The following is a 25,611-nucleotide window of genomic DNA, read 5'->3' as shown; positions in this document are numbered from 1 at the left end:
ACACAATAACACTGTATAGTAACACTGCGTTAGTGTCATGAATATTCACTGACTCACATTTCAACTATCTAACGTCCTGCTTAGCCAAAAATTTCTCAACTTAATAACCATCCTTAAAAAGGATATATTAAGTACAACGTAGGAGATAGTATGCCCTACGTAGGAGATAATATGTCCTACGTAGGTGATACTAAAGTCCTACGTAGGAGATACTAAGTCCTACGTAGGAGATAGTATGTCCTACGTAGGAGATAGTAAGTCCTACGTAGGAGATACTAAGTCCTACGTAGGAGATATTAAGTCCTACGTAGGAGATAGTGACCCCCAAAAATACGTTCACCGTGGCCCTACTACGCTTCCGTGGGAAAGTACATGATAACACAATGACGCCTCGTAGAGAGCAAAGGGTGTTCTATATGGTCGGGCATGACTGACCGCGTCAAGCACAGTCCTTTGGCTAAGCTCGCAAAGTCAGGCAGTGGGTACATATACCATCTGAATGTCTTGAACAGAGAACGATTATTCTGTAAAAACCTATCGTTACGGAAATAACTAAAGATATCCAACATTGAATACATGCTATTAGACTTTGCTCCGCTAAGTTTCAGATTTATTGCTCAGGCAAAGTTCATAACTATATAAATAATATAAATAAATAATTTAAAAGTAGATAAATGAACAAATAAAAAAGAACATAAATAAAAACTAAAGCTAATTTTGAACAACCGACTGATTACATTTCACTAAAAAGAAATAGAAGATTTAAACATATATCACAACTACTCGCTCACTCACTCACTCTCAGGTTTATATACTAATGTAAAACTCTGCATTCGCCCCAGATTTGTTCTCCTCTATAAACATATAGCCTCATCCACACTGATTTGACTCACTTCAACTGTTTTTACAGTGTTCTTGCGCATGCGCATTTCAGTTTAAACATCAGCTTGTGAGCTGCTACAGTTCAGTACAACATGTCTGACCTTTGTGAGCTATGCCGAGGCCATGGATGTCAACGGTGAAAATCATCAAGGTTTTACTTACTTGCGTTTACTGTAATGATTACAATGACACAGGTAAAAATGATCTCCTTACCTGTATATCTAACTACGCCACTCGCTCTGCGTTCACTGTACATGTAGAAAGCACAGATAATTTAGTTCCACTATATGCTCTGATGAGATTGGGTGGCGGCCGTTTTGGGTGAATACGCAATGTGTAGGTGTTACCTAACGTTCAACGAACAGTTTGAGGTGTAGATCAGAGAATGAACTGTCGATGTGTGACGAACAACCTTCTGGCCTGCAACAGGCATGTTTAAGTGCAGCTTCTTCTTGGAAAGCAATTCATATACACACCTATCAGTTGAACCAAGTAACCACAATATATTGTGTCTTGATTGCTTGTTTTAAACGAAGTATGTTTGTTGTTTTATATTTCGGATAAATTTGTCTACAATCGCCGGGAGCTGAAGTGTTGGTGTAAATCCAGCTGGGCTCCATGCAGGCAGCAAAGGCACTGTAAAGTCCCACGGTCTCTAGTTTGGTGATCTAACTTCAGTTGTTGGCGATCTATAGCCTGTTTATATTGTCTTGTCATATATGGTTAACATAATTACTAGTTTTAAAATTTATATCTGTGACAGTCCAGTCGTTTTACTGTCCTTCGTTGACATTTTCTTTTATAAATTACCTTGCATCTATTACTTTAAGGATGCAATATATCTCTCATTAGATCATGATTAATTTAGTTTAGATTCAGCTATAATGTTTGGTTTTAGGTATTTCTCATCTGTAAACTATGTGTATTACCAATTTACCACGGAGAAGCAACAGGCAGTTAGGAAAACACCTTAACTGACATTTTTGTAATTATAGTGAGTGAGTGAGTGAGTTCAGATTTTAAGTCACATCGGCAGTATTTCAGCCATATCGTGACTAAATCAAGTTTCTGTTATTATGATGCTGATGTCTTATAAGTGGTGATTTCAAATTTGGAAGACGATTACTGAACCTGTGTAAAACTATTTGGGAGACGGATATGGAGAGTTTACCTGCACTGCAAATAACGGTATGAGTGTGTGAGTTAATATTTAACGTCACATCGGCAATATTTCAGCCATATCGTGACGAGAACATACTTGACATTGAAATGGAATACAGGTATGAGCACTGTGGACTATGAAATTGCAAGTACAAACTTTGCTTGAAATGAGAGGTTGTGTTCAAGTTTTCTCTGATATTATTTCAGTGTTTACTCTTTCATCGGGCCTATTTTGTGTTTCATTGAGATTGTGTTTCACTTTTTGATTGCTACAATTTACATATTGGATCGATTAAAACTAGACTATAGAGCACTAGCAACAAATGCCGGACCATCTTATTTGGGGGTTACAGTGACTTCCGTGCTTGTGTGTCATGCATGATTTCCAGCAAGATTGACGCAAACCTTTTGGTCCCCAGAAAGTGTTTACAATTACAACCGATATTTTAAAAATATCAGTCAAGAAATAAATCCCAAATCGATGCTATATACTTTGATTTTGATTGGTCCACTTGGACAATTATTTTAAGCTACCTTAACACACTGAGCGGTGCCGCCTTTAATAACCTTAGTCGATGATAATATCTCACTATTCCAAAACAAGCGAATATTTGTCACATAATTCCATCAGCGAGTGAGTGAGTGAGTGAGAGAAACCTTTAAGTCACATCGGCAGTATTTCAAACCTTTGAATTAATAAAAGATTAATAAAACGATAAATAAACGATCAATAAAGGACAGTAAAATATCACAGCTTTAAATTTATAGCTAGCACGTAGCCACAGAACAATATTTCTTTATATGACCCATTATAAAAACGGGCTATAGATCGCCAGCATCTGACGGCCATGGCGACAATCGGATGGTAACCAGTTTCACTATTTGCCCTGATGAGAATGAATGCACTGTCACAAGCACACTGGGGTATACCGCCACTAAGAAAGCAATCCATCCGCACTATCATTAGTTGAATAGAATGAGCACGTGTGAGGATGCTGATATGGGACATCACCTTGGGCATTGACATAGAGCAATGTGTACTCATGCATAACGATTCGTGGTGCTTCTATATAAGAGAAGAAGAAAGAAGAAAAATTGTTTATTATAGTGTGTTACATCCTGGTACAGAGTCTGCCTCTCTAGGCCTATAAGACACAATAAAACAGGGATAAAAAGCATAATATTAAAATGGTACGCATCTAGTCAACACAACTAAGTTTATAAGTAAACTGACTGACTGAGTTTGGTTTTACTCCTCTTTTAGCAATATTCCAGCAACATCACCGCGGGGGACACCAGAAATGAGCTTCACACATTGTACCCATGTGGGGATTCGAACCCGGGTCTTCGGCGTGACGAGCCAACGCTTTAACCACTAGGCTACCCCACCGAATGATTGGTCAACACTTAGCAATGTCTTTTTTTCATACAGCCCTTCGTACTTAAATTTATAACATTGGATAGGAATTTAACAGTCTACATTCCTGTGTCATTTTATAGCCGTAGGTTGATCCGGCGCAATTCAAGCCCAACCTTCAATTTCCAGGCCCTCAGCAGTTAAGTATCCTTCCAACGTAAGGTTTTAATTTGGTTGTTGTTTAACGCCGCACTCGGCAACATTCTAACTATATGACTGTGATCAGTCAATAATCGAGTCAATAATCGAGTACCTCATACGTAGGACTTAGTATCTCCTACGTAGGACTTAGTATCTCCTACGTAGGACATAGTATCTCCTACGTAGGACTTAGTATCTCCTACGTAGGACATAGTATCTCCTACGTAGTACTTAATATTTCCTGTAGGAGATGATCGATATACGTTTATATAGATTAATCTGAAACGGTCGACTTAAATCCCCAGACACACACACAATCTCCTGTTTTACTGGCTCAGTCACTGTGAGAGTCTACAGTCATTCGTTTCATTCACTATTAGAGTCTACAGTTATGTGTTTCCTTCACTATTAGAGTCATGTGTTCAACTAATTGTTGCACATTACTGTGTTGGACCGACTGTTATACTTTACTGCCTTGCGTTCAGTTTACTATTACGCGTTGCAGTTAGTTCACTGTTAAATGTTGCACTTTGTTACACTTTACTATTATGCATTGGATATCTCAGAGGTCGTTGCACATGAATCATAATCTGCGTGTACAGACGTGTCTTAGACTATAGGTAGCAATCTATGTGTACGTATCGCCTTATATTTATACAAATAACTATAATGACAATTCTTTGCCTTTTTGAATTTCGTATTGTTTTACGCCGCACTGAACACTTGTCCACCCCAGTCAAGTCAACCTGTAAACAATTACGAATAAAACCGCAAACGAGCGTTGCATCCAATCCAACCTAGCCCCATCAAGACGAACAACAACTTGCGGAGGTCGTGTTATAACCCGAGTTTCATATCACAACCTCACCCAAACCATCCCACCCACCTCTGTGTGTGTGTGTGTGTGTTTGTGTGTGTGAATAGATGTATGTATGATAGATTAAACATAACCATACCCAAACCTCCATAACTGCAATTAGAAGAGGGTCCACGTCACCCTAACGTAATACACACACAATAACACTGTATAGTAACACTGCGTTAGTGTCATGAATATTCACTGACTCACATTTCAACTATCTAACGTCCTGCTTAGCCAAAAAATTTCTCAACTTAATAACCATCCTTAAAAAGGATATATTAAGTACAACGTAGGAGATAGTATGCCCTACGTAGGAGATAATATGTCCTACGTAGGTGATACTAAAGTCCTACGTAGGAGATACTAAGTCCTACGTAGGAGATAGTATGTCCTACGTAGGAGATAGTAAGTCCTACGTAGGAGATACTAAGTCCTACGTAGGAGATATTAAGTCCTACGTAGGAGATAGTGACCCCCAAAAATACGTTCACCGTGGCCCTACTACGCTTCCGTAGGAAAGTACATGATAACACAATGACGCCTCGTAGAGCAAAGGGTGTTCTATATGGTCGGGCATGACTGACCGCGTCAAGCACAGTCCTTTGGCTAAGCTCGCAAAGTCAGGCAGTGGGTACATATACCATCTGAATGTCTTGAACAGAGAACGATTATTCTGTAAAAAAACCTATCGTTACGGAAATAACTAAAGATATCCAACATTGAATACATGCTATTAGACTTTGCTCCGCTAAGTTTCAGATTTATTGCTCAGGCAAAGTTCATAACTATATAAATAATATAAATAAATAATTTAAAAGTAGATAAATGAACAAATAAAAAAGAACATAAATAAAAACTAAAGCTAATTTTGAACAACCGACTGATTACATTTCACTAAAAAGAAATAGAAGATTTAAACATATATCACAACTACTCGCTCACTCACTCACTCTCAGGTTTATATACTAATGTAAAACTCTGCATTCGCCCCAGATTTGTTCTCCTCTATAAACATATAGCCTCATCCACACTGATTTGACTCACTTCAACTGTTTTTTACAGTGTTCTTGCGCATGCGCATTTCAGTTTAAACATCAGCTTGTGAGCTGCTACAGTTCAGTACAACATGTCTGACCTTTGTGAGCTATGCCGAGGCCATGGATGTCAACGGTGAAAATCATCAAGGTTTTACTTACTTGCGTTTACTGTAATGATTACAATGACACAGGTAAAAATGATCTCCTTACCTGTATATCTAACTACGCCACTCGCTCTGCGTTCACTGTACATGTAGAAAGCACAGATAATTTAGTTCCACTATATGCTCTGATGAGATTGGGTGGCGGCCGTTTTGGGTGAATACGCAATGTGTAGGTGTTACCTAACGTTCAACGAACAGTTTGAGGTGTAGATCAGAGAATGAACTGTCGATGTGTGACGAACAACCTTCTGGCCTGCAACAGGCATGTTTAAGTGCAGCTTCTTCTTGGAAAGCAATTCATATACACACCTATCAGTTGAACCAAGTAACCACAATATATTGTGTCTTGATTGCTTGTTTTAAACGAAGTATGTTTGTTGTTTTATATTTCGGATAAATTTGTCTACAATCGCCGGGAGCTGAAGTGTTGGTGTAAATCCAGCTGGGCTCCATGCAGGCAGCAAAGGCACTGTAAGTCCCCACGGTCTCTAGTTTGGTGATCTAACTTCAGTTGTTGGCGATCTATAGCCTGTTTATATTGTCTTGTCATATATGGTTAACATAATTACTAGTTTTAAAATTTATATCTGTGACAGTCCAGTCGTTTTACTGTCCTTCGTTGACATTTTCTTTTATAAATTACCTTGCATCTATTACTTTAAGGATGCAATATATCTCTCATTAGATCATGATTAATTTAGTTTAGATTCAGCTATAATGTTTGGTTTTAGGTATTTCTCATCTGTAAACTATGTGTATTACCAATTTACCACGGAGAAGCAACAGGCAGTTAGGAAAACACCTTAACTGACATTTTTTGTAATTATGAGTGAGTGAGTGAGTTCAGATTTTAAGTCACATCGGCAGTATTTCAGCCATATCGTGACTAAATCAAGTTTCTGTTATTATGATGCTGATGTCTTATAAGTGGTGATTTCAAATTTGGAAGACGATTACTGAACCTGTGTAAAACTATTTGGGAGACGGATATGGAGAGTTTACCTGCACTGCAAATAACGGTATGAGTGTGTGAGTTAATATTTAACGTCACATCGGCAATATTTCAGCCATATCGTGACGAGAACATACTTGACATTGAAATGGAATACAGGTATGAGCACTGTGGACTATGAAATTGCAAGTACAAACTTTGCTTGAAATGAGAGGTTGTGTTCAAGTTTTTCTCTGATATTATTTCAGTGTTTACTCTTTCATCGGGCCTATTTTGTGTTTCATTGAGATTGTGTTTCAATTTTTGATTGCTACAATTTACATATTGGATCGATTAAAACTAGACTATAGAGCACTAGCAACAAATGCCGGACCATCTTATTTGGGGGTTACAGTGACTTCCGTGCTTGTGTGTCATGCATGATTTCCAGCAAGATTGACGCAAACCTTTTGGTCCCCAGAAAGTGTTTACAATTACAACCGATATTTTAAAAATATCAGTCAAGAAATAAATCCCAAATCGATGCTATATACTTTGATTTTGATTGGTCCACTTGGACAATTATTTTAAGCTACCTTAACACACTGAGCGGTGCCGCCTTTAATAACCTTAGTCGATGATAATATCTCACTATTCCAAAACAAGCGAATATTTGTCACATAATTCCATCAGCGAGTGAGTGAGTGAGTGAGAGAAACCTTTAAGTCACATCGGCAGTATTTCAAACCTTTGAATTAATAAAAGATTAATAAAACGATAAATAAACGATCAATAAAGGACAGTAAAATATCACAGCTTTAAATTTATAGCTAGCACGTAGCCACAGAACAATATTTCTTTATATGACCCATTATAAAAACGGGCTACAGATCGCCAGCATCTGACGGCCATGGCGACAATCGGATGGTAACCAGTTTCACTATTTGCCCTGATGAGAATGAATGCACTGTCACAAGCACACTGGGGTATACCGCCACTAAGAAAGCAATCCATCCGCACTATCATTAGTTGAATAGAATGAGCACGTGTGAGGATGCTGATATGGGACATCACCTTGGGCATTGACATAGAGCAATGTGTACTCATGCATAACGATTCGTGGTGCTTCTATATAAGAGAAGAAGAAAGAAGAAAAATTGTTTATTATAGTGTGTTACATCCTGGTACAGAGTCTGCCTCTCTAGGCCTATAAGACACAATAAAACAGGGATAAAAAGCATAATATTAAAATGGTACGCATCTAGTCAACACAACTAAGTTTATAAGTAAACTGACTGACTGAGTTTGGTTTTACTCCTCTTTTAGCAATATTCCAGCAACATCACCGCGGGGGACACCAGAAATGAGCTTCACACATTGTACCCATGTGGGGATTCGAACCCGGGTCTTCGGCGTGACGAGCCAACGCTTTAACCACTAGGCTACCCCACCGAATGATTGGTCAACACTTAGCAATGTCTTTTTTTCATACAGCCCTTCGTACTTAAATTTATAACATTGGATAGGAATTTAACAGTCTACATTCCTGTGTCATTTTATAGCCGTAGGTTGATCCGGCGCAATTCAAGCCCAACCTTCAATTTCCAGGCCCTCAGCAGTTAAGTATCCTTCCAACGTAAGGTTTTAATTTGGTTGTTGTTTAACGCCGCACTCGGCAACATTCTAACTATATGACTGTGATCAGTCAATAATCGAGTCTGGACCAGACAACCAGTGATCAACAGCATGAACATCGTTTTACACAAATGGGATACGATGATGTGTGTCAAGCAAGTCAGCAAGCCTAACCATCCGATCCCGTTAGTTTCCTCTTAGGACAAGCATGAATTGCTGAAGATCAGTAGCTATGACCTTGATCTTCACGGCTTCCAAAGTAAGGTTGACCAAAGGTAGCTTTGTTCAACTGACGTAGTTTTTTCTTAAGGTTACCTGAGTCACTAAGTGCGTGAGTTAATATCTAGCGTCACATCTGCAATATTTCAGCCATATCATGACGAGAGCAATTTAATTTATATCAATATGAAAATAAATAAACCTAGAACGTAAACGCCTGTCATCGAAGGACAGTAAAAATACTAGAGTATCACAGATATATATTTAAAACTAGTGCACTATCATAACATTGGATCACTATAGACAGTAAAAAACCAAAACGGGCTATCGATCACCTACAACTGAAGGTAGATCATTATACTAGGGTTGAGGTCACTAAGCTCGACCTCAGTAAAGGTTGCTTTGTACAACGGCATTCAGGTGTTTACGGAAACACATTTGCATAAAACATGTAAGCGTTGTCAGCCAAACTAAACAATCAGGTGATTGGTTATTAATTCAGTCACACGACTGCTGTGCTAATGTTTTATATTGATATGTGATTTATATCTGCCATGTACAATAGCAAGTAGTGTAAAACAAATCAGACCAAGGGATACCAAAAACAAAGCAGAGAGTACTTAATATGTACGATAAAGTGGAGCATATACAACTGACCAAAATATGTTTCTTATGAATAATACAATCAATTTTAATAATAATGTGATGGTAATACGGAATACAGATAGCTGTTAGGTGTGGTATATCATTGTCACTACACTGGTTTTATAAGATATTATTTGATGAGATCCTTGTACGGATTTCCAAAGGTGGTCGAGTTTTTTGTTGATCCTTCACTCTGACTCTTTATCTGGAGTTTGGTTTGCAGGACGCCAGTCAGCATCAGGTCTCAAGGCAATCTTTATACTCTGTGGAAGGAAACATGATACTAAATTCTTCATCGGCATTTATGTATTGACTAGTCTTGGGGAGAACATTACTCACTAAATTACTTTCACATTCTTTATCAAGAATGGTGGACTGAGTACCCGATAGTCATTGTGACCCCATCGGTATTTACCTGTGCTGCGTCAAATGCAAAAGCACTGTTTGGGCTGAATATGAAAATTGACTCCACTCTGAAAGTGAATGAACGAGTATGATTTTCCATGCCTTCATCAATATTCAAGCAACATCACGTCGTTGTACACCACGTATGGGATGAATGAATGAGTTAAAATGTCACGTAGCATCGACCATATTTCAGCCATGTAGAGAACAACCAGAAATTGGGACTCACACAATGTATACATACAGGGTTTTGAACCCAGATCTTTGGCGTGACGAGTAAGGCCAGCCACAAACTACTGAATACCCATTAGGCTATCGCCCCGTACCGTCCAAACGCACCAGTACCGCCCAAGTTCTACCTCACAGAAAAAAGCACACTATGGTGGATAATGAGGACTGGTCATTTTCGTGCGTTGGTGCCTTATAGTCCAAAGACTTTTTAATTCGTATGCCACGCCCAATATTATAACTAACACCATATCAATACATCATATCTAGAAGAAGTATGAACTGTGAAATATGGAGAAGCGTACATACCTTCTTTAGGGAATTGGTCGCCATATGCTTCCTGACAGTCAGGACCATATAGACGGGTATCGGTAGAAGAGGCAGCACTGCAAGGATCCAGCCGATTGTAGAGGCGTAGCTAGGATACACGTACGTGCCGTAGGTTGGTGGTTGGTAGCGAAGAAGCGTGAAGATGAAAGCAGTCTGAACGTAAGACGTTGATATGAAGAGGCGACATGAAAAAGAAGAGGTCTCTATGTTATACAGTCAGTTTGACTTCATTTGAGACCGATGAATTGCTCACTAACACAAAATCTAATAAATGCAACAAAATCAAACTTTGCACAGTCACATGAAATCGACAGACCAACTCTGATGATTTGTCTCATAAATCTGGACACGCGAATACAAAAGTTGTTTATAAACGAATGAACAAGCGTGAGCAGTGAAATTTCAGTTTCACACGTACACCTTGCACACCTGGTTGTTATACCAGCAAGTGGTCCTCACTCGTAAGAAAAAGCGAAAAGTGGCAACAAAATAATGATAGTCTGTTAAACAATTTTTTTAAACAAACGGACTATAGTTATTCATTAACGTATGCTTATGTTAATGGGAACGTAAAATTATTATAGGATACTTACATAGCGCACATATCCATCCAACTAGTGCTTGCTCAAGGCGCTGATATTTTTTCCCTCGATCATTGGATGTCAATCTCAATGGCACATCGTATTATCAATCTGAACCCCCCTGGGGAGTATACAACTCTTGCAGCCACTAGGCACACCGAGTTATTGTGACTTTCTCATCCTAACGAGGTACCCATTCACAGCTGGGTGGACTGGGACACATAGTCACAGTATTTTGTCGAAGTTCACTGCACGTTGCTGTACCCGCAACTAGGTGTTTGCACGTATTCATGTGGCCACCATCTGGTCATCTACCAACGGATTTGTGTTTTTTTTAAGTGCACAGGGTTGTGTACTGTACACATGCTTCTCGTTTCTTGAAACTGGTAACGGATTTGTCACTTACATATAGTTAGATGCAGTTGTACACTGTAGTAATCAGCACTGACGTATTTCAAGATGTTTCTCTAATGTTTGTTTGTTGAAAGATCCCAACTGCGGGTTCCACCATTGTTGATGAGAACTATTGGAAGGAATTCCTATTATAATTGATAACATTCATTGACCAGTAATGGACAGGTTGTTTATGGATAAGTGCTGGATTCTGTTATAATGCAACCATTCGGACTAGGTCTGAATATCTGGGATACTCTGGTGTCTTATTAATTCATCAGGACAAGTGAATTATTTTCGATCTGACATGTAGGTAGCTCTTTTATTCTGTCAGGTACTAAGTTTCACCTGAAGCCACTCAAGTTGTGCACCTTAGGGTCTCTTGGGTATTCAAAGAATTTAAGAGGTGTAGAGCTGGTGAAGTTTCTTTTTCTTTTTCTTTTGTTTTGGGGGGAGGGGGGGGGGGGAGCTGTTTCTCCTTATAAAGGTGAATATTGTGGGATGTATTTCCATTGAAGTGGACAGATATTAGAATTGGTGCTGGGCCAAGTTTAGTGTTGGCTGGGCAAACATGCTGATTGGAGAGCGGTGAAATGATTTTGTCGACCAGCTTTGGTAACCCATGGTGTTACTTTCACACCTCGTATACTAATGGTGTATGGCATTGAGATGAGAAATATCATGTGGAGCGTCATGAACAGTATGCAGTGTATTCGATAACACTATTTAACTGTACTTACCATTAGAACTGCCGGTGTTACGAATGCCCAGAGGATCTTTACAGGCATCGCCAATTGCTTTCCAAACATCATCTCAGCGTCGCTACTGATCCGACGTATACCTGGCACAAACGTATGCTCACTTTGATGTATGGTGGCTGAAAAGGACCATCGCTTTCTAGCCTTAAAATTCGGCCGCGAGAAAGCGATTGCCCTTTTCAGCCACCTGTTGATGATTCAGGAGCTCAGCTGTGTGATTTAATAATTTGTTTCATGTGTTCGATTTATATCGTTGCACTCAGTATTAGGGTGTCATATAAATACATTCCAATCTGGACGTGACAACCCAGTGACTGATATTAGGAATGCCCATTATGATACACTGACACTCCACAGTCACTAAGGTAACCACACCAACCACTATGTCGCCTTCTACGACCGGCCTAGTTTACCTTGGACCCTTACCGGGATACCCACTGGGCTTGCAATTCCAGATTGGAGAAATTAACCCATTCTACGCCACAGGCTCGATAATCGGTCACAATGTGATGAGTTCCCTGACAATGGAAGTCGGATAACCGGCAAGGCAGTAGTCACGTCAACATGAACCTACCCCGCACCTGATCCATTTATTAAATTAATATCACTTTTCACAATGTCTGAAAACACGACAAATTTCACAATGTTATTATAAACAATTATCGGACATGGGCTTCGGCAACAGGTCCACATTTAAATTTTCAACGAGAAAAATTACGATGTTTCGAGAAAATCATGATATCTTATGAATAAAATCACCAAAAGTACTCATTTCCATATTTTCGTGCGATCATGTAATGTAAGTCGTCACCTCGATCTTCACGCTGGTACACGATGTTTAATGCGACAATATATGCATGAGACGTTTTTCATGCTCAGAATAACACGATTTTACATAAACACGTTCGTGTGAAGCTGAAAATTTCGCAGCCTTAGGTCACGTGCACGATATTGTCCCATCACGATCTTTATAAAATAGAAAGCGTAATTAGAAACCATTCTTGATCCAATTAAGTCGCTTCTTACAACTTGCAAATACTCCAGGCAAGATTATGGTGATATTATTGATGTTCAGAGCTTTCAAACTATGTTCTCGGGTGTTATTCATGATTCGAACATGGAGGTAGTTCCCGGTGTTACGTCATGTCACCAAACGGAGGCAACTGTTACCATAGATATCATCTGAAAATATTTTGTATAATTTTGAAATGTACAAGACATACGGAGGAGTATAATATATTTACAAATGGAAAAAAACATGCCTCAGTTTATCTGGATATTATTCACGTGTTAGCTTCCATTTTCATTAAAAATATAACAGGGAGACAAAGTCATCAATATTCCCCACAACGGCAAAACACTCTTTATGAATATGTCGACTACTTATGATTATGTCAAATGGTTTATATAGTGTATATAGCAAAGTGGAAGGAGAATATTGAAAGGTTTTTAAGACCTGATCCAGAAAGGAGCACTACCACCAAGACCGCCTCCGTGGTGTAGTGGTTATCTAGAGCGTCCGCCCGGAGAGCGGAAGGTCGCGGGCTCGATCCCCGACCGCGTCATACCAAAAGACGTTAAAATATGGTACTTGTTGGTCCCTGCCTGGCGCTCGGCATTTAGGAGATAAACATCATGTGTTGGCCAATTTCCGGGTCTTATTGAGTATTTAAAGCACGGGAACTGATTTGGAACTGATGTCTCCCATGGTAGCATCTGGAACTGCTCATTTGTGACGTCATTCAGACTTTACGTCACAATATGATTTGAATGACGTCATCACAGCTGACGACGTAACAATACAATGGTGTGAGCGATGTTTGCACGTATTAATACGCAGCGAAGCACGACGTCACCATACTAAGGACCAAGGAGACTCTTGAGTTAATGATTGAAAACGTCAGAATTATCTTTACATGCCGATATATGCTTCAGGGTTTGTATGCAAATATTGTATTGTTATACACACCATAGATCCATGCCACAGCAGCACACTCCAGTATACAGATCACCATTGGTCCGAGGGAGAATACATACCAGTCTACCAGCTGAAACATGTACGGACCTCCCTGCAGTACAAAGCAAGTGTATATTATTTTGTGAAGAATATCAATGAAGGGCCACACTTGTCTTGATCCCTTCACGTTATATCTCATATAGAATCAACACCAGCAGTTGTTTGAAGATCACTTTCCACCCAGACAAGAAAATCTATTTGGGAAGCTACTACTACTACTATTACTGACCCGTGAAGATACGGGTACAAGATGTTCATCCTGTTTAAGCCTTCACATTACTGGTCAGTTGAATTACGATCTAGTGATCGTGGTGGCCATGTGAGTATTTTATGCATTATTAAAAAAATATGACAGTTTATGCCATGAATGTTCCCAGAAAACAACGCAGACATTCCATGGATGATTGCAAATTTGTGACCTTTGTCAGTAATTACACGAGCACTGTATTCTCATGCAGCTGTGCAGCTTGGAATATATTTGGAAAATATTGTGGTCATCTATGCCTGTTATATATTGGAGAGATTGCATCTTGACAATACTGTGTACCTGTGTGCAGAATACGATTCCAAGAAGAAATGCTATGATGCAGTATCCTCCAGTTACGAGGATCCTTCTCTTGCCCAACTGCTGAGGATACTGATCAACAAGGGCAGTAACAACGACTTCAACACCCATGAACTGAAAAAACCAACATCAGTTCATTGTACATCTTGCTAATTACAATGACATTTTTTCCATCAGTCTAAAAGCATTGATTATACTCTGGAATTTTGTTTCACTGTTGGTTATGAAATGTTGGTTTGTAAGTCATCAGGCCTTTATTATTATTCAGTATTAAACACGTCCATGGGCACATGAAGACAGTACCTGTGAATCCAGACCAACTGTCAGCAACATCAGAAAGAACAGGAAGGACCACAGCTGAGGGAGAGGAAGGTGTGCCAGGGTTTCTGGATAGGTTACAAATCCCAAACCTGGACCTTTAATTGAAATAATCTATGTAAGTCCCCCCTCTAGAAAATATCACACAAATCTCTATGATAGCATGGAGAAGAACAGACGATTTTGACTGAATCTACATTTCACCAATATTAATTAATCTGTAGCTCACGTTGACTGTAAGTCCTACTGATGAGACTTATAACGGTGCTATGAACATTAATATTCATGTATAACTGTATGCATATAAACAGTCAGTATTGGACTCAAATAAAACAATGGAGTACCCATTGAAATTGTTTGTAAAAGTAAGTAAATTATTTTTGTCAATAGAGGAGTCATGGTGCACCGAAAAAGTGAAAGGGAGAAAAGCTGTAGTAAAAGCGGCAAAACCCTTCGCATTATAAGAAAAATAGTTCCGTAAGCAAAGTCGATTATGCCATTCCAACTACATCATGCCTATTTGCTTGTCAATCACCATTAACTTAGTAACGATAGTAGGTAAGCGTATCATGACCCTTTGGGAGCATCCATCAGGGTCACATCATTCAAAAGCCAAAAATCAAAACAAAACCAAAAAACAGAGAACATGTGGTAGACGTCAAAATGGGGACATATGTTTTAAAACGCTGGTACGTCCTCCACACGTCACCCATATTTCTTTTCCTGAAAGGTAAAATCAGGCTAGGATAAAGGCAATCAAAGAGCAACTTCTACCTACACTTCCTAATACCTACCACTTGAAACAACGGTTTCAATGGGAACACCCGTTTTCTGTGACATGACCCCGAGGGTAGCAAACGTCACCAGGCCAGAGAAGATACTGGTTCCTTCTGAGACTATTGTCACTATGAGGCAGTCTCTGTGAATATAAGCATTCATATCTCCAAATGTTCAAGCTTATTATTACATATCTACTTATGGTGTTGCGGATAATTTGTTGCCTTTATTGCCTACGAGAAGTTCTTAATTCATAGATCAATTCTAGAGAGGGTTATGTTTTTTAAATGATTTGAAAAGTAGTAATTCGTAAAACTCTGACTACTGTCAGTTGTGTTATGTTGTTTTTAATAACGAGACATCGACTCGTATGCTCGTATCTACTTTGTTGTGCAACTGCAAAAGTATGATTGCTACTCACCTGAGACATGGGTCATGAAATTTGTTATAGCTCGCAGCCGTACCAATCAACCCAAAGCCTGGTCCCAATGAATAGAACACTTGCAAACATGCTTCCAGCCACACCTGTATCAAAAATATTTGCTAAATGTTATTCTGCAAATGAGTGAGTGAGTGAGTTAAAATTTATCGTCACATCGGCAATATCCAGCCATATCGTGACGAGAACAATTCATTTTATTCATAGTCATTAATGGTAAATTGTAAAAACCTGTCAACGAAGGACAGTAAAAGAACTAGATTATCACAGATTCGATGTAATTTATTGATACCTACTTGGGTGTCCCAATTCTTTTGTAAGTTCTAATGCGAGCTTTGTAATCAGAGTATGGAACAAGAAGTGGTGTCACAGATTTGATGAGTGCTGCCTTGGTAGCAAAATCGGCCATTGTGTTCCAGGAAATGCCAACGTGGCTGGGTAACCAAAAGAAGACGATGTCGTATTGGCCAGTAGCAATATCATTATATAATTTAATGATTTCTATCAAAAGTGGATGTTTGCAAGAAAGATTTTTGATAGCCTGAAGGCAAGAAAGAGAATCGGAAAAGATTATGTATTGTTTATATTTAGGGTGTTTATTAATATATTTTAAGGCTGTTAATATTGCGTTAGCTTCTGCAGTGAAAATAGAGCTGTTATCGGGTAATCTAGAAAATATTGTTTTGGAGCCAATGACAGTGGCACAAGCTACAGCGCCACCATCCTTGGACCCATCTGTAAATAAGGATTTGTATGTATTATATTTAGTTCTTAACTGACTAAATTCTTGTTTATAATGCAATTCATTAGTTTCTGACTTTTTTGAATGTGGTTAATGTTAGGTCAACGTGTGGCCTAACCAATTGCCAACGGAATGAGAGATATTTTCTAGCTCAATGCCAGCAGCAGAATACTTTTTATTGTATAGATCCTCATAAAGAGGATTAAGAACACAGTTTAATGCAGGATTTGACTCATTAGAATATAGTTTTGCTACATACTGAAAGGATAATTTTATACGGCGTTGTGTAAGAGATGGTTCATCAGACTCGACGAAGAGACTGTCAACAGGAGAGTTTCTAAAGGACCCAAGACAAAGTCTTAGACCTTGGTGGTGGACAGAATCTAATATTCATCCCCCGCCACTCGTTTAGCGTGAAGCGGGGGATATACAGTACAACCGGAAATTATTGAGAATTTAAATATTGTAATTTTATATATTTTTTTCACTTATTACTCACGTATTAAATGTGAATATTAGCAGAACATAACTCCAGATTCAAAGACAGGTGAACAGTTAGTATCAAGTCACCATGGGCAGCAATGCAGGCTTCAATGCGGCGGATCAAAGAAGTTAGAAAGTTTTCGTCCATGCTGTCCCAATATCGGACCACCTCTTCTTTCATTTCAGCAATATGTGTCAGATTTTTCTTATTGACACTTTCCTTCATAAGTCCCAAAACATTTTCTACATTTTCTATTAAGGCCAGGGCTATAGCATGGTCAATCTAATAATGTCATATTGTGGGTCCGAAACCAGGCCTGTGAATGCTTTGAACGATGGTTTGGGTCGTTGCCCTTTTGGAAAATCCAAACATTTCCATAGAACTGGTGAGCAGATGGAAGTAAATGTGTACCGCTCACTGTTCATATTCCCTTCCAATACACAGAGGGGCGTTGCCCCTAACACAGATATGACACCCCATACGTTACATTTCGGACTGTACTTTGGGCGCTGATACAAAGGTTTTTCAGTTTGTTTTGTCCAGAATTTCAGTGTATTAGGAAACAGCCACACAGAACTTTCATCTGAGAAAATCACATTGTCTCAGTTACAATTTCTATGCTGTAAGCACTAGTTCAACCTTCGCTCCTTTTGTTCAGGTTTCATGATCGGTGATGAAATTCGTCGACTTTTTGTGCCAACCCATTGCATGCAGCTCAGTTCTAATTGTCTCCTTACAGACAGCCACAGCTCCTCTATCAATCATAACCAGCCTTAAGTTTGTTTGTTTTTAGAAACAAGAATACCAAGCCGCCTCCTGTCACCGAAAGACAATTTTCTAGGCCTACCTGCGCCTCCCTGGTGCTCAATGCCATATCCATTTGCAATATTTTTCAAAACACGATAAACAGTGGACAAAGGGATGCCTGTTCTACTTGAAATCACTTTAGCTGATCTGATGTCCTTGTTATAATACTCTAAAATCAACTTCTTCTCTAAATCATCCATACTGAGGATAACTGAAACTGTCGTCTGCTAGCAAGTAAACAAAGGGGGATAACTTTTCACAAACTAATGAAAAATGATTAACTGAGTTGTCTCTTTTGAATTAAACCAAGCACTTGATAGCTGGTCAAGGTTGTTTATACTAGAAATCCAAGTAAACATATTCCTAAAATTCTCAATAATTTCTGGTCATATTATAGTATTAGGCTCGGTCCGTACGTACGTACGAATTGGAATATCTTAAGAACCATCGACTGGATTCTTTTCATACTTGGTACCTAGGTTCATCAGAGTATAAGAAAGGTACCAGTAAGGTTTGGTGACCTTGACCTTCATTTCAAGATCACCAGGGGACTTTACGCTTGTCAGCGAGATATCCCAAGAACCGTCCACTGGATTTTCTTCATATTTGACACCAAGCTTTGCCTAGGAAATTGATATTTGGTTGATTTGGGTGCCCTTCACTGCATTTTCAAATTCACAGCGACACTTTGAAGATTTCAGTATGTTAAGATTGTCAGCAAGATATCTCAAGAAGGGTTCACTGGATTTTCTTCATAGATTTTCAAGACTTCTCTTGAATGTTTTTTTATAACCAATTTCTCTATTACTATTTTTGACATATTTCATATGTCAAGGTCAAAGTGAGTCTTGAAAATATTTGTGTGTTTGAACAGCTACACAGCAGAGCAAAATATCAAGAGAGGTTGACTGGTCATGTTTTTGTTGACATTTAAATTCATCTTAAACTACAACCTTCACTTTCATTACTCTTTAAGTTTGCGGCGGGGGATTATGTCACCTTAGTGACAACTGCTTGTTTTAGGTTGCTTTTGCAGGCTCCACCATAAACGATGGAACCATTATCAAGTTTGGTTCTACAAATCATATATGTGCGACTCTCTGCTAGAAATTTGGGTTGGTATTTGATGTAGATATTTATAATTGACATTGAAGACTTGTGTTAATGCGCTGGACATCAAGTATACTTATGGTTAAACACATGCATAATGTTCAGCAAAATGAGATTTTATATCAATGAAGACAGTGATGATAGGTCTGGCAGGGAATAATAATCACAATGCAAAATGTTCGTCTTGTGAGGTCAGAGGCAAGCGTTAACCCCTCTTGCATACCTAAGAAGAAACATGCTAGAAGGTTCTTCACTAAGGCAGATGATTCCGGAATATGCTCCCTGTAGCAATTTCCAGATAATTATACACTGGTCGCTCGTAGTCACTGGAAATACCTACAAGCCAGTCCGGTAAATCTGTGCAGCTGCATTAGCGTACTTCCGTATCGAAGGTAAAAACGTCTGCTACCACATTTACGCTTGAAATCGGGACTTTTCTACAAGGGACTGGCTTTTAATCACTAAAGGTAAGTAAATAATAGTAATCGACAGATAAATTGACAGTTTTATGAAAATTCGTTTTCTTCAGACTTTTAAACCTTTTTCTTCGTTATTCATAACTGGATTTAATATGAAACACTCTTCTTTACATTGATGAAGTGATTTTTGCAAATAATCTTGCCCTAATACGCTTCCATACTTCGGATCTCCAGCTGGATGTTATGCGCATCAGTTGCTGCGCATAATTACCGGACAGCAAGCAATGTTGTCAGAACGCCGGTAAGGTCAACCGTGTGGCATAATGCAACGTTAGAATCTTATAGTCGTAAACCACAAAAAAATAAGTTTTAAACGAAAACTACTGAAACTAACAATATCCTTTATAGATGGCGATTTGACAAACTGATCCCTTGTGATGGAAAACTCATGATCAGTTCAGTCAAGCACTTTTAAGTTCCTGCTTTACTGTTTTCGTTTAATTATTGTTTTGTTAAAACAATTGGCTTGACTGATAAATATCGATGTACAAAACATGGTATATAAAATAAGTAGTATATGATATATGGGATAGTTCACGGCATGGATGCACTTCATGAAATACCTGTATATCAAGCAGTTTGTTGAAGTCCGGTACAACGTAGAAGTGTAAACCATCTATCGCACCAGGTTGCAAGAGTGTTGGGATGAAGATCGAGACAAGGAGAATGTACGGAAGAAGTGCAGTTACATACACAGCCTGTAGTCAAGAATATTTATTGTTGCATGATTACATGTAATGACGACCATGTAACGTAGAGTAAGATGGTTTGTCACTATGTGATAAGCTGTGTCAAAATTACAAATATTTATACACGGAACTGTTGTAATTAGAGCAGCATTTCCATGATAAACAATCTGCTAACATCAGTTGTTCATTGCTTTTAGTAATATCATCAAAATTTCGACGAGAGCTTCACTTAGCCTTTTTGATGCTCTTTGAAAGTTTCGATGATAAAACATGCTCTTGTTTACTTTAAAAAAAACTGGTAGGAATGACATGCTTGACTATTGTTCATCACAAACTGAAAGGTAACTACAATATGTTGAACGAGATTCCATGTAAACATTCCGTAATTATAGTTGTTTTTGCTTACCTCTGACATATGCAAGAGCATTCCCCACTATTTTTAATTAGCAAGATTGTAGACAATTGAGGCACGCCATGAGAAAAAACTAACTTGTTATTTTCAAGAATTGCTTCACTTGTCACCGAAGACTTATTGGGTGTGGGGTGTTGGGGTGCTTGGCTTTTTCTCCGAGTGCATATTAGCATTCATGTGTAGTACTTACTTGATAATTACCTTACCAGAAGACTTGATTCCACGAATTAGACATAGAAACAATATTACATATGAACCAAACAGACATCCAACTATTTGCCACTGTACAGATCCCACATCTTCCAAGCCAGTAGAGACACGCAGTACATTGTACCTGGAAGTTAAATAGTGAGTGAGATTTAGTTTCAAAACCCTGACAGATGTCAGGTAACATGCGACCGATATTCATGATTGTTACGTAGTCCAATGTTACGTTCTTGTGACTTTGTTAAAAAAAATATATGGATATTCCTCTTCAAGTGAGACGAGTGTCTAATCTTACTGCCAAAACTCCTCTGCTGGTGTATGAGCCAGAGTCACATTTTCCCAGAGTTTCGCTGTAGTGGTTATGTTTGAAGTATTCCCAGCCAAGGTTGTCATGTTACTCCAAAACGTTGTATTCATGTCGTCAATACAAAGGTCGGTGTTCCAGCTGTTGCCACAAGTTGTCCAGGGCAGGACGCTGGAGCAGGACTTTACCATGTAGTAGATGGGCCAGGCCAAATACAGGTTGTAATAGGGCATGAAGGAGCATGCAACTACGACTGCACCAACCCCAATCCCTGATTGATCAAACAAAATGCACATATATACTTTTATCCTGGTGTCACATAAACCGATAGTAACGTTAACGTTTGTCAGTTGAGTTCATGTCACTAAAGACACAAACATACTCATATTGAACAAAGTGCGTTGCTGTGAATAAATCTGCTTGTGAGCGTGCACTAAAACAGGAGTAGACATTAAGGTGCTCTTGGAGCAGCCTCCACAGTTAACAATAGCATGAACGTTTTATTTTTACGGGGACTTGCCATCTCTATTAGATGTAACGCGTATGCCATTTCTTGCATTCACAACAGCAAGGAAAACTTGTCTCATTGACTTCCTGTCACCCTTTGAACACAGCATCACCAACATGGTGGCTTTTGAACATTCTGGGGTTGACGTCTAAAGACACGAAGATTTCTTCGTACGTGCTCGATGGGATCGAAGTCAGGTAAAGTTGACGGCCACTTCATGACGTCAATACCCTTTGCAGGAAACTTAGCCATCTGCACGTGTAAGCGTACCCAGCATAGACGTTCATTATGGTTTAGCTGTGACAGAATCGGCCCAACATAAGGACGTCGAGCACAAAGATGGACGTTTTCTCATGGTCTGGGCTGTTACCTGACCCTTAAACAGCGTGTTACTCGATGACATTGCGGATTTGATTGTTCAAAATGTGACGTCTTTACCTGGCGCTATCCTACCCATTTGATGAACACGTGTCCTCAGGTTGTGAATTTCCTGTATCTCATGGCAACAGCCACAGTAAAGAGGCCAGCCTCGAGCATTCTAGTGTGTGAGTGAGTGAGATAAGATTTTAAGTCACATCGGCAAGATGTCAGTCATATGGGGACTAAAACTAGTTTAAAATATGCCATAAATACATGTAAATAATAAAAAGCCTGTCAACGAAGAACAGTAAAACAGCTAGATCATCCAAATTATGATTATAAAACTAGTATGCAAATCATCGGAAGACATTACAATATAAGAAACAGGCTATAGATTGCCAACAGCTGAATGTAGATCATCATACTGAGGACCATGGGGACTGGCAGTGCATGGACCCAAGCTGTATTTACACCATCCCTTCAGCTATCAGCAAGTTTAGACAATTTAGCCATGAATTAAAATAATATTTATTCTACGGTTAAAAATGGTATGTTTGAATTGACTTTGAATGTTTTGGGACGTACGTACCCCCACAGGAGGACCTCGATCATTCTTCCTGAACGTTCACATTCAACATTTGTTAGGCGTGGCATAAGAAGTGTTTATCTTTCAACGATTGTTAACGTGTGTTTGTAGTTTCAAATTGTACCTGAGGTAGTCTAGTTATCGACACTTTCCATTGACGACAAGCTTGTCAGTCAACCTATGTTTAGCATTTACATTCAAATTCTAGTCACATGGCTGAAATATTGCTGAGGTGATGTTAAATTTCATCTCATTCACTCACTCACCCTCAGTCGTCTGTAATGTGATGACAGCCTTTTCGATTGATTGGGCCCTATTCTAACACGGAATTTGGAAGACAGAGTTGTGGGTGGTTGTCTGCAAAGTGCGTGTTGTTAGGGGTGCTTTGGTGGCATGTGAAACTGAAAATCAGATGACATATGTGATTTGTGAAGGATCCAGGTTCAAATAATCATGGATGTTACCGAAAGTATTGTTATGCTGTTCACGGTGAACTAGGAATGAGAAAATACAGGAATGTAGTCGCTTGATTATTTGTATGTTCAATGTTCTGAATAGCCTGTAAGACAAAATACTATTTATTCACTGACCTTTGAGTAAAGGGCAGAAGCTCCAAACTTGTTTGGCACCCTTTCCAGAGAATTGAGATATCATTGATTCTAAGAAGAACGTTGGAAACCCGGTAATGAGCAGTAACGAGATGAATGGGATCAGGAAAGCTCCTGGAGGAAATAGGTACATGAATATTATATATTGATAGGAAAACAAGAAGCGAGTTAAGGTATTTGTTTCTGATTGAAGTGTCTGAAAGAGAATGCTGGATTTTACCCCACTTTTAGGCCTGTTCCAAAATATCATTTTGGGTGGCTTCCCAACTGATCCTGGGCCTAAGGGCAGTCATAGGATGCCTTTATCACTACTACTCCAACACATGTCAATAGCAGTATCGTACAAGACATCTGAAGATCTTAATGACGCACATAATAATAATAATAATAAAATGCAGATTTCTTCATGCGCCTTTTCCACGTCAGCAGATATGCTCAAGGCGCAACAATGACAGATTAAAAGAGTCTCCCACATTTAATTTATACAGCAATATGTACACTTCCAAAATAGAGTTCCTAATAATACATTGAAAACAGGTATGTTTTGAGTCCTGACTTGAATGTAGCAATACTATCAGAAACTTTCAGATTGTATGGGAGTGAATTCCACAAGGTTGGGGCTGCATATGAAAAAAGTCCGGTTTCCAAAAGTTTTAAGCTTGAAGTTTGGCACGAACAGAAACTCCTGATTGGATGATCGAAGGCAGCGCTTGTTTGAGTAAGGAGTAAGCAGGTCAGAGAGATATGGGGGAGCAAGTCCGTGACGGGCCATGTAGGTCAAGCAGAGGATTTTGTAGTCGCTTCTTGCCTTGATGGGGAGCCAGTGCAACTGTTTAAGAACAGGTGTGATGTGGCCATGTTTGGGAATGCGACTGATAATACGTGCGGCCGTGTTCTGCACCTTCTGTAACTTATCCAATAGCCTCTGACTGATCCCAAACAACAAGCTGTTGCAGTAGTCGAGCCTTGAAATCACAAGCGCCCGGACTAAGGCATGGGTGGCTTCAGCTGTAAGATATTGACGGATGTTGCTGATGGAGCGAAGATGGACATAGCAAGTCTTACATGCATGGATGATAGTACAAGGGAACATGGAAACTTACTTGATGGGGTAAAGGAAATAATCATGGGAACCAGTGTGAACTAAACGGCCTATGATATATAAAGATCAATGATTAAGTGCATTTCCATAGAAGCCACATGCTAGGAATAGCAAATATACAATAGAATCGAACATACTCCGATATTTACTCCATTGTATTTGATGGATACGATATGAAAGTGAAAGTGGGGGTGAAATGGTGTTTAGCATCGTGTCCAGGAGCACTGCACCTTGGCGGTGACATGCAGACACATGTTTGTGCATAAGGAAGCTGGTGGCCGTCCAGATATTGCCAGTTGTCTAGGGCTAGCACACTGAGACACCACAAGGCTGCATATAATGGATACGACAGTTAGACATAGGATACTGATTCCAATCCTGATAGTCTTGGTTTCGTCCCTTAATTCTGTGTATCGACACTTTAATTGCATTTACGTTTCTTTTTTTTTTTTCCTTGTTTTTTTTTTCGGGTGGTGCATTTACGTTCTTTGGTACGGCTAGGTATCGAACAAATGCATGAACACATGTTTCCTGATTTTAAAGTTGAGTTGAGTTGAGTTGGGCTTTACGATTTTAAAGTATCGAAATCCAACACAGTCGTTGTAGACACAGCAAATATATGGAAAACTGCATAATCATACAGCCCAATTTCCGCAGTCAAATTCCATGTTTGTTTACAGATACACCCACGTTTCTCAGCTGTACAATAGACACTTACATGTTTTGGATACATACAATGACTCTGTGGAATGCTGATAGGTGTGATTTTACCAAGTGAGTGATTGAGTTTAGTTCTACGCCGCTTTTAGCAATATTCCCGAAAATATCCCGTCGGGGAACACCAGAAATGGGCTTCACATATTGTACCTATGTGGGGAATCGAATCCCGGTCTTCGGCGATGACGAGCGAACGATTTAACCACTAGGCTGCCCCACCGCCCTATTTTACCGAGTAGGCATGGCAGCAATCATGTATATTTTGGTATTACAAGATTGTTTCAGGTAAAGGACAACACATGCATGTTTATTGGATCCAATACCGATACCAACATTTACAAGATGACAGCGCATATTATACAGATAACAGAGGTTATGCTTACCTCCACCGTTCCTGTTGCAGATATAGGGGAACCTTAACAGGTTTCCTAATGAAATACTGTAGCCCACCATTGCCAGCATGTAGTCCAGATGTCTGCTCCACGATTCTCTCTGCCGTGTGGCTTCACGTGTATCTCCTTGACAATCTAGCACTGTCATGGGAATTCCTACATCACTCTCATCGCTGCTCTCTGTGTTCGCCATGGTTAG

The 25,611-nt window shown here is 39.2% G+C and overlaps 1 protein-coding gene and 1 long non-coding RNA gene across 2 annotated transcripts in view; both read right to left on the bottom strand.

Annotated features, from left to right (window-relative positions):
• The window catches only part of LOC124274427 (P cell-type agglutination protein map4-like), a 53,019-nt gene that overhangs the window by 21,499 nt on the left and 5,909 nt on the right, over nucleotides 1–25,611 (bottom strand). The window contains exons 2-3 of the mRNA XM_046709795.1: nucleotides 25,404–25,523; nucleotides 23,184–23,315 (exon numbers count right to left, since the gene is read on the bottom strand). Coding sequence (XP_046565751.1) covers nucleotides 23,184–23,315; nucleotides 25,404–25,523 — 252 coding nt within the window. The remainder of the gene's footprint in view (nucleotides 1–23,183; nucleotides 23,316–25,403; nucleotides 25,524–25,611) is intronic.
• On the bottom strand, nucleotides 9,147–10,116 carry LOC124274428. Its single transcript, XR_006897944.1, has 2 exons — nucleotides 10,037–10,116; nucleotides 9,147–9,357 (listed from the first exon to the last, which is right to left on the bottom strand). It is a non-coding gene; the product is annotated as an uncharacterized LOC124274428 (long non-coding RNA).

Source organism: Haliotis rubra, unplaced genomic scaffold, assembly GCF_003918875.1.
Source record: "Haliotis rubra isolate DU_JTF1 unplaced genomic scaffold, ASM391887v1 Scf1903, whole genome shotgun sequence".
NCBI lineage: Eukaryota > Metazoa > Mollusca > Gastropoda > Lepetellida > Haliotidae > Haliotis > Haliotis rubra.
Note: the sequence above shows the minus strand (reverse complement) of the source record. Positions and strands in the feature narration are given on the sequence as shown.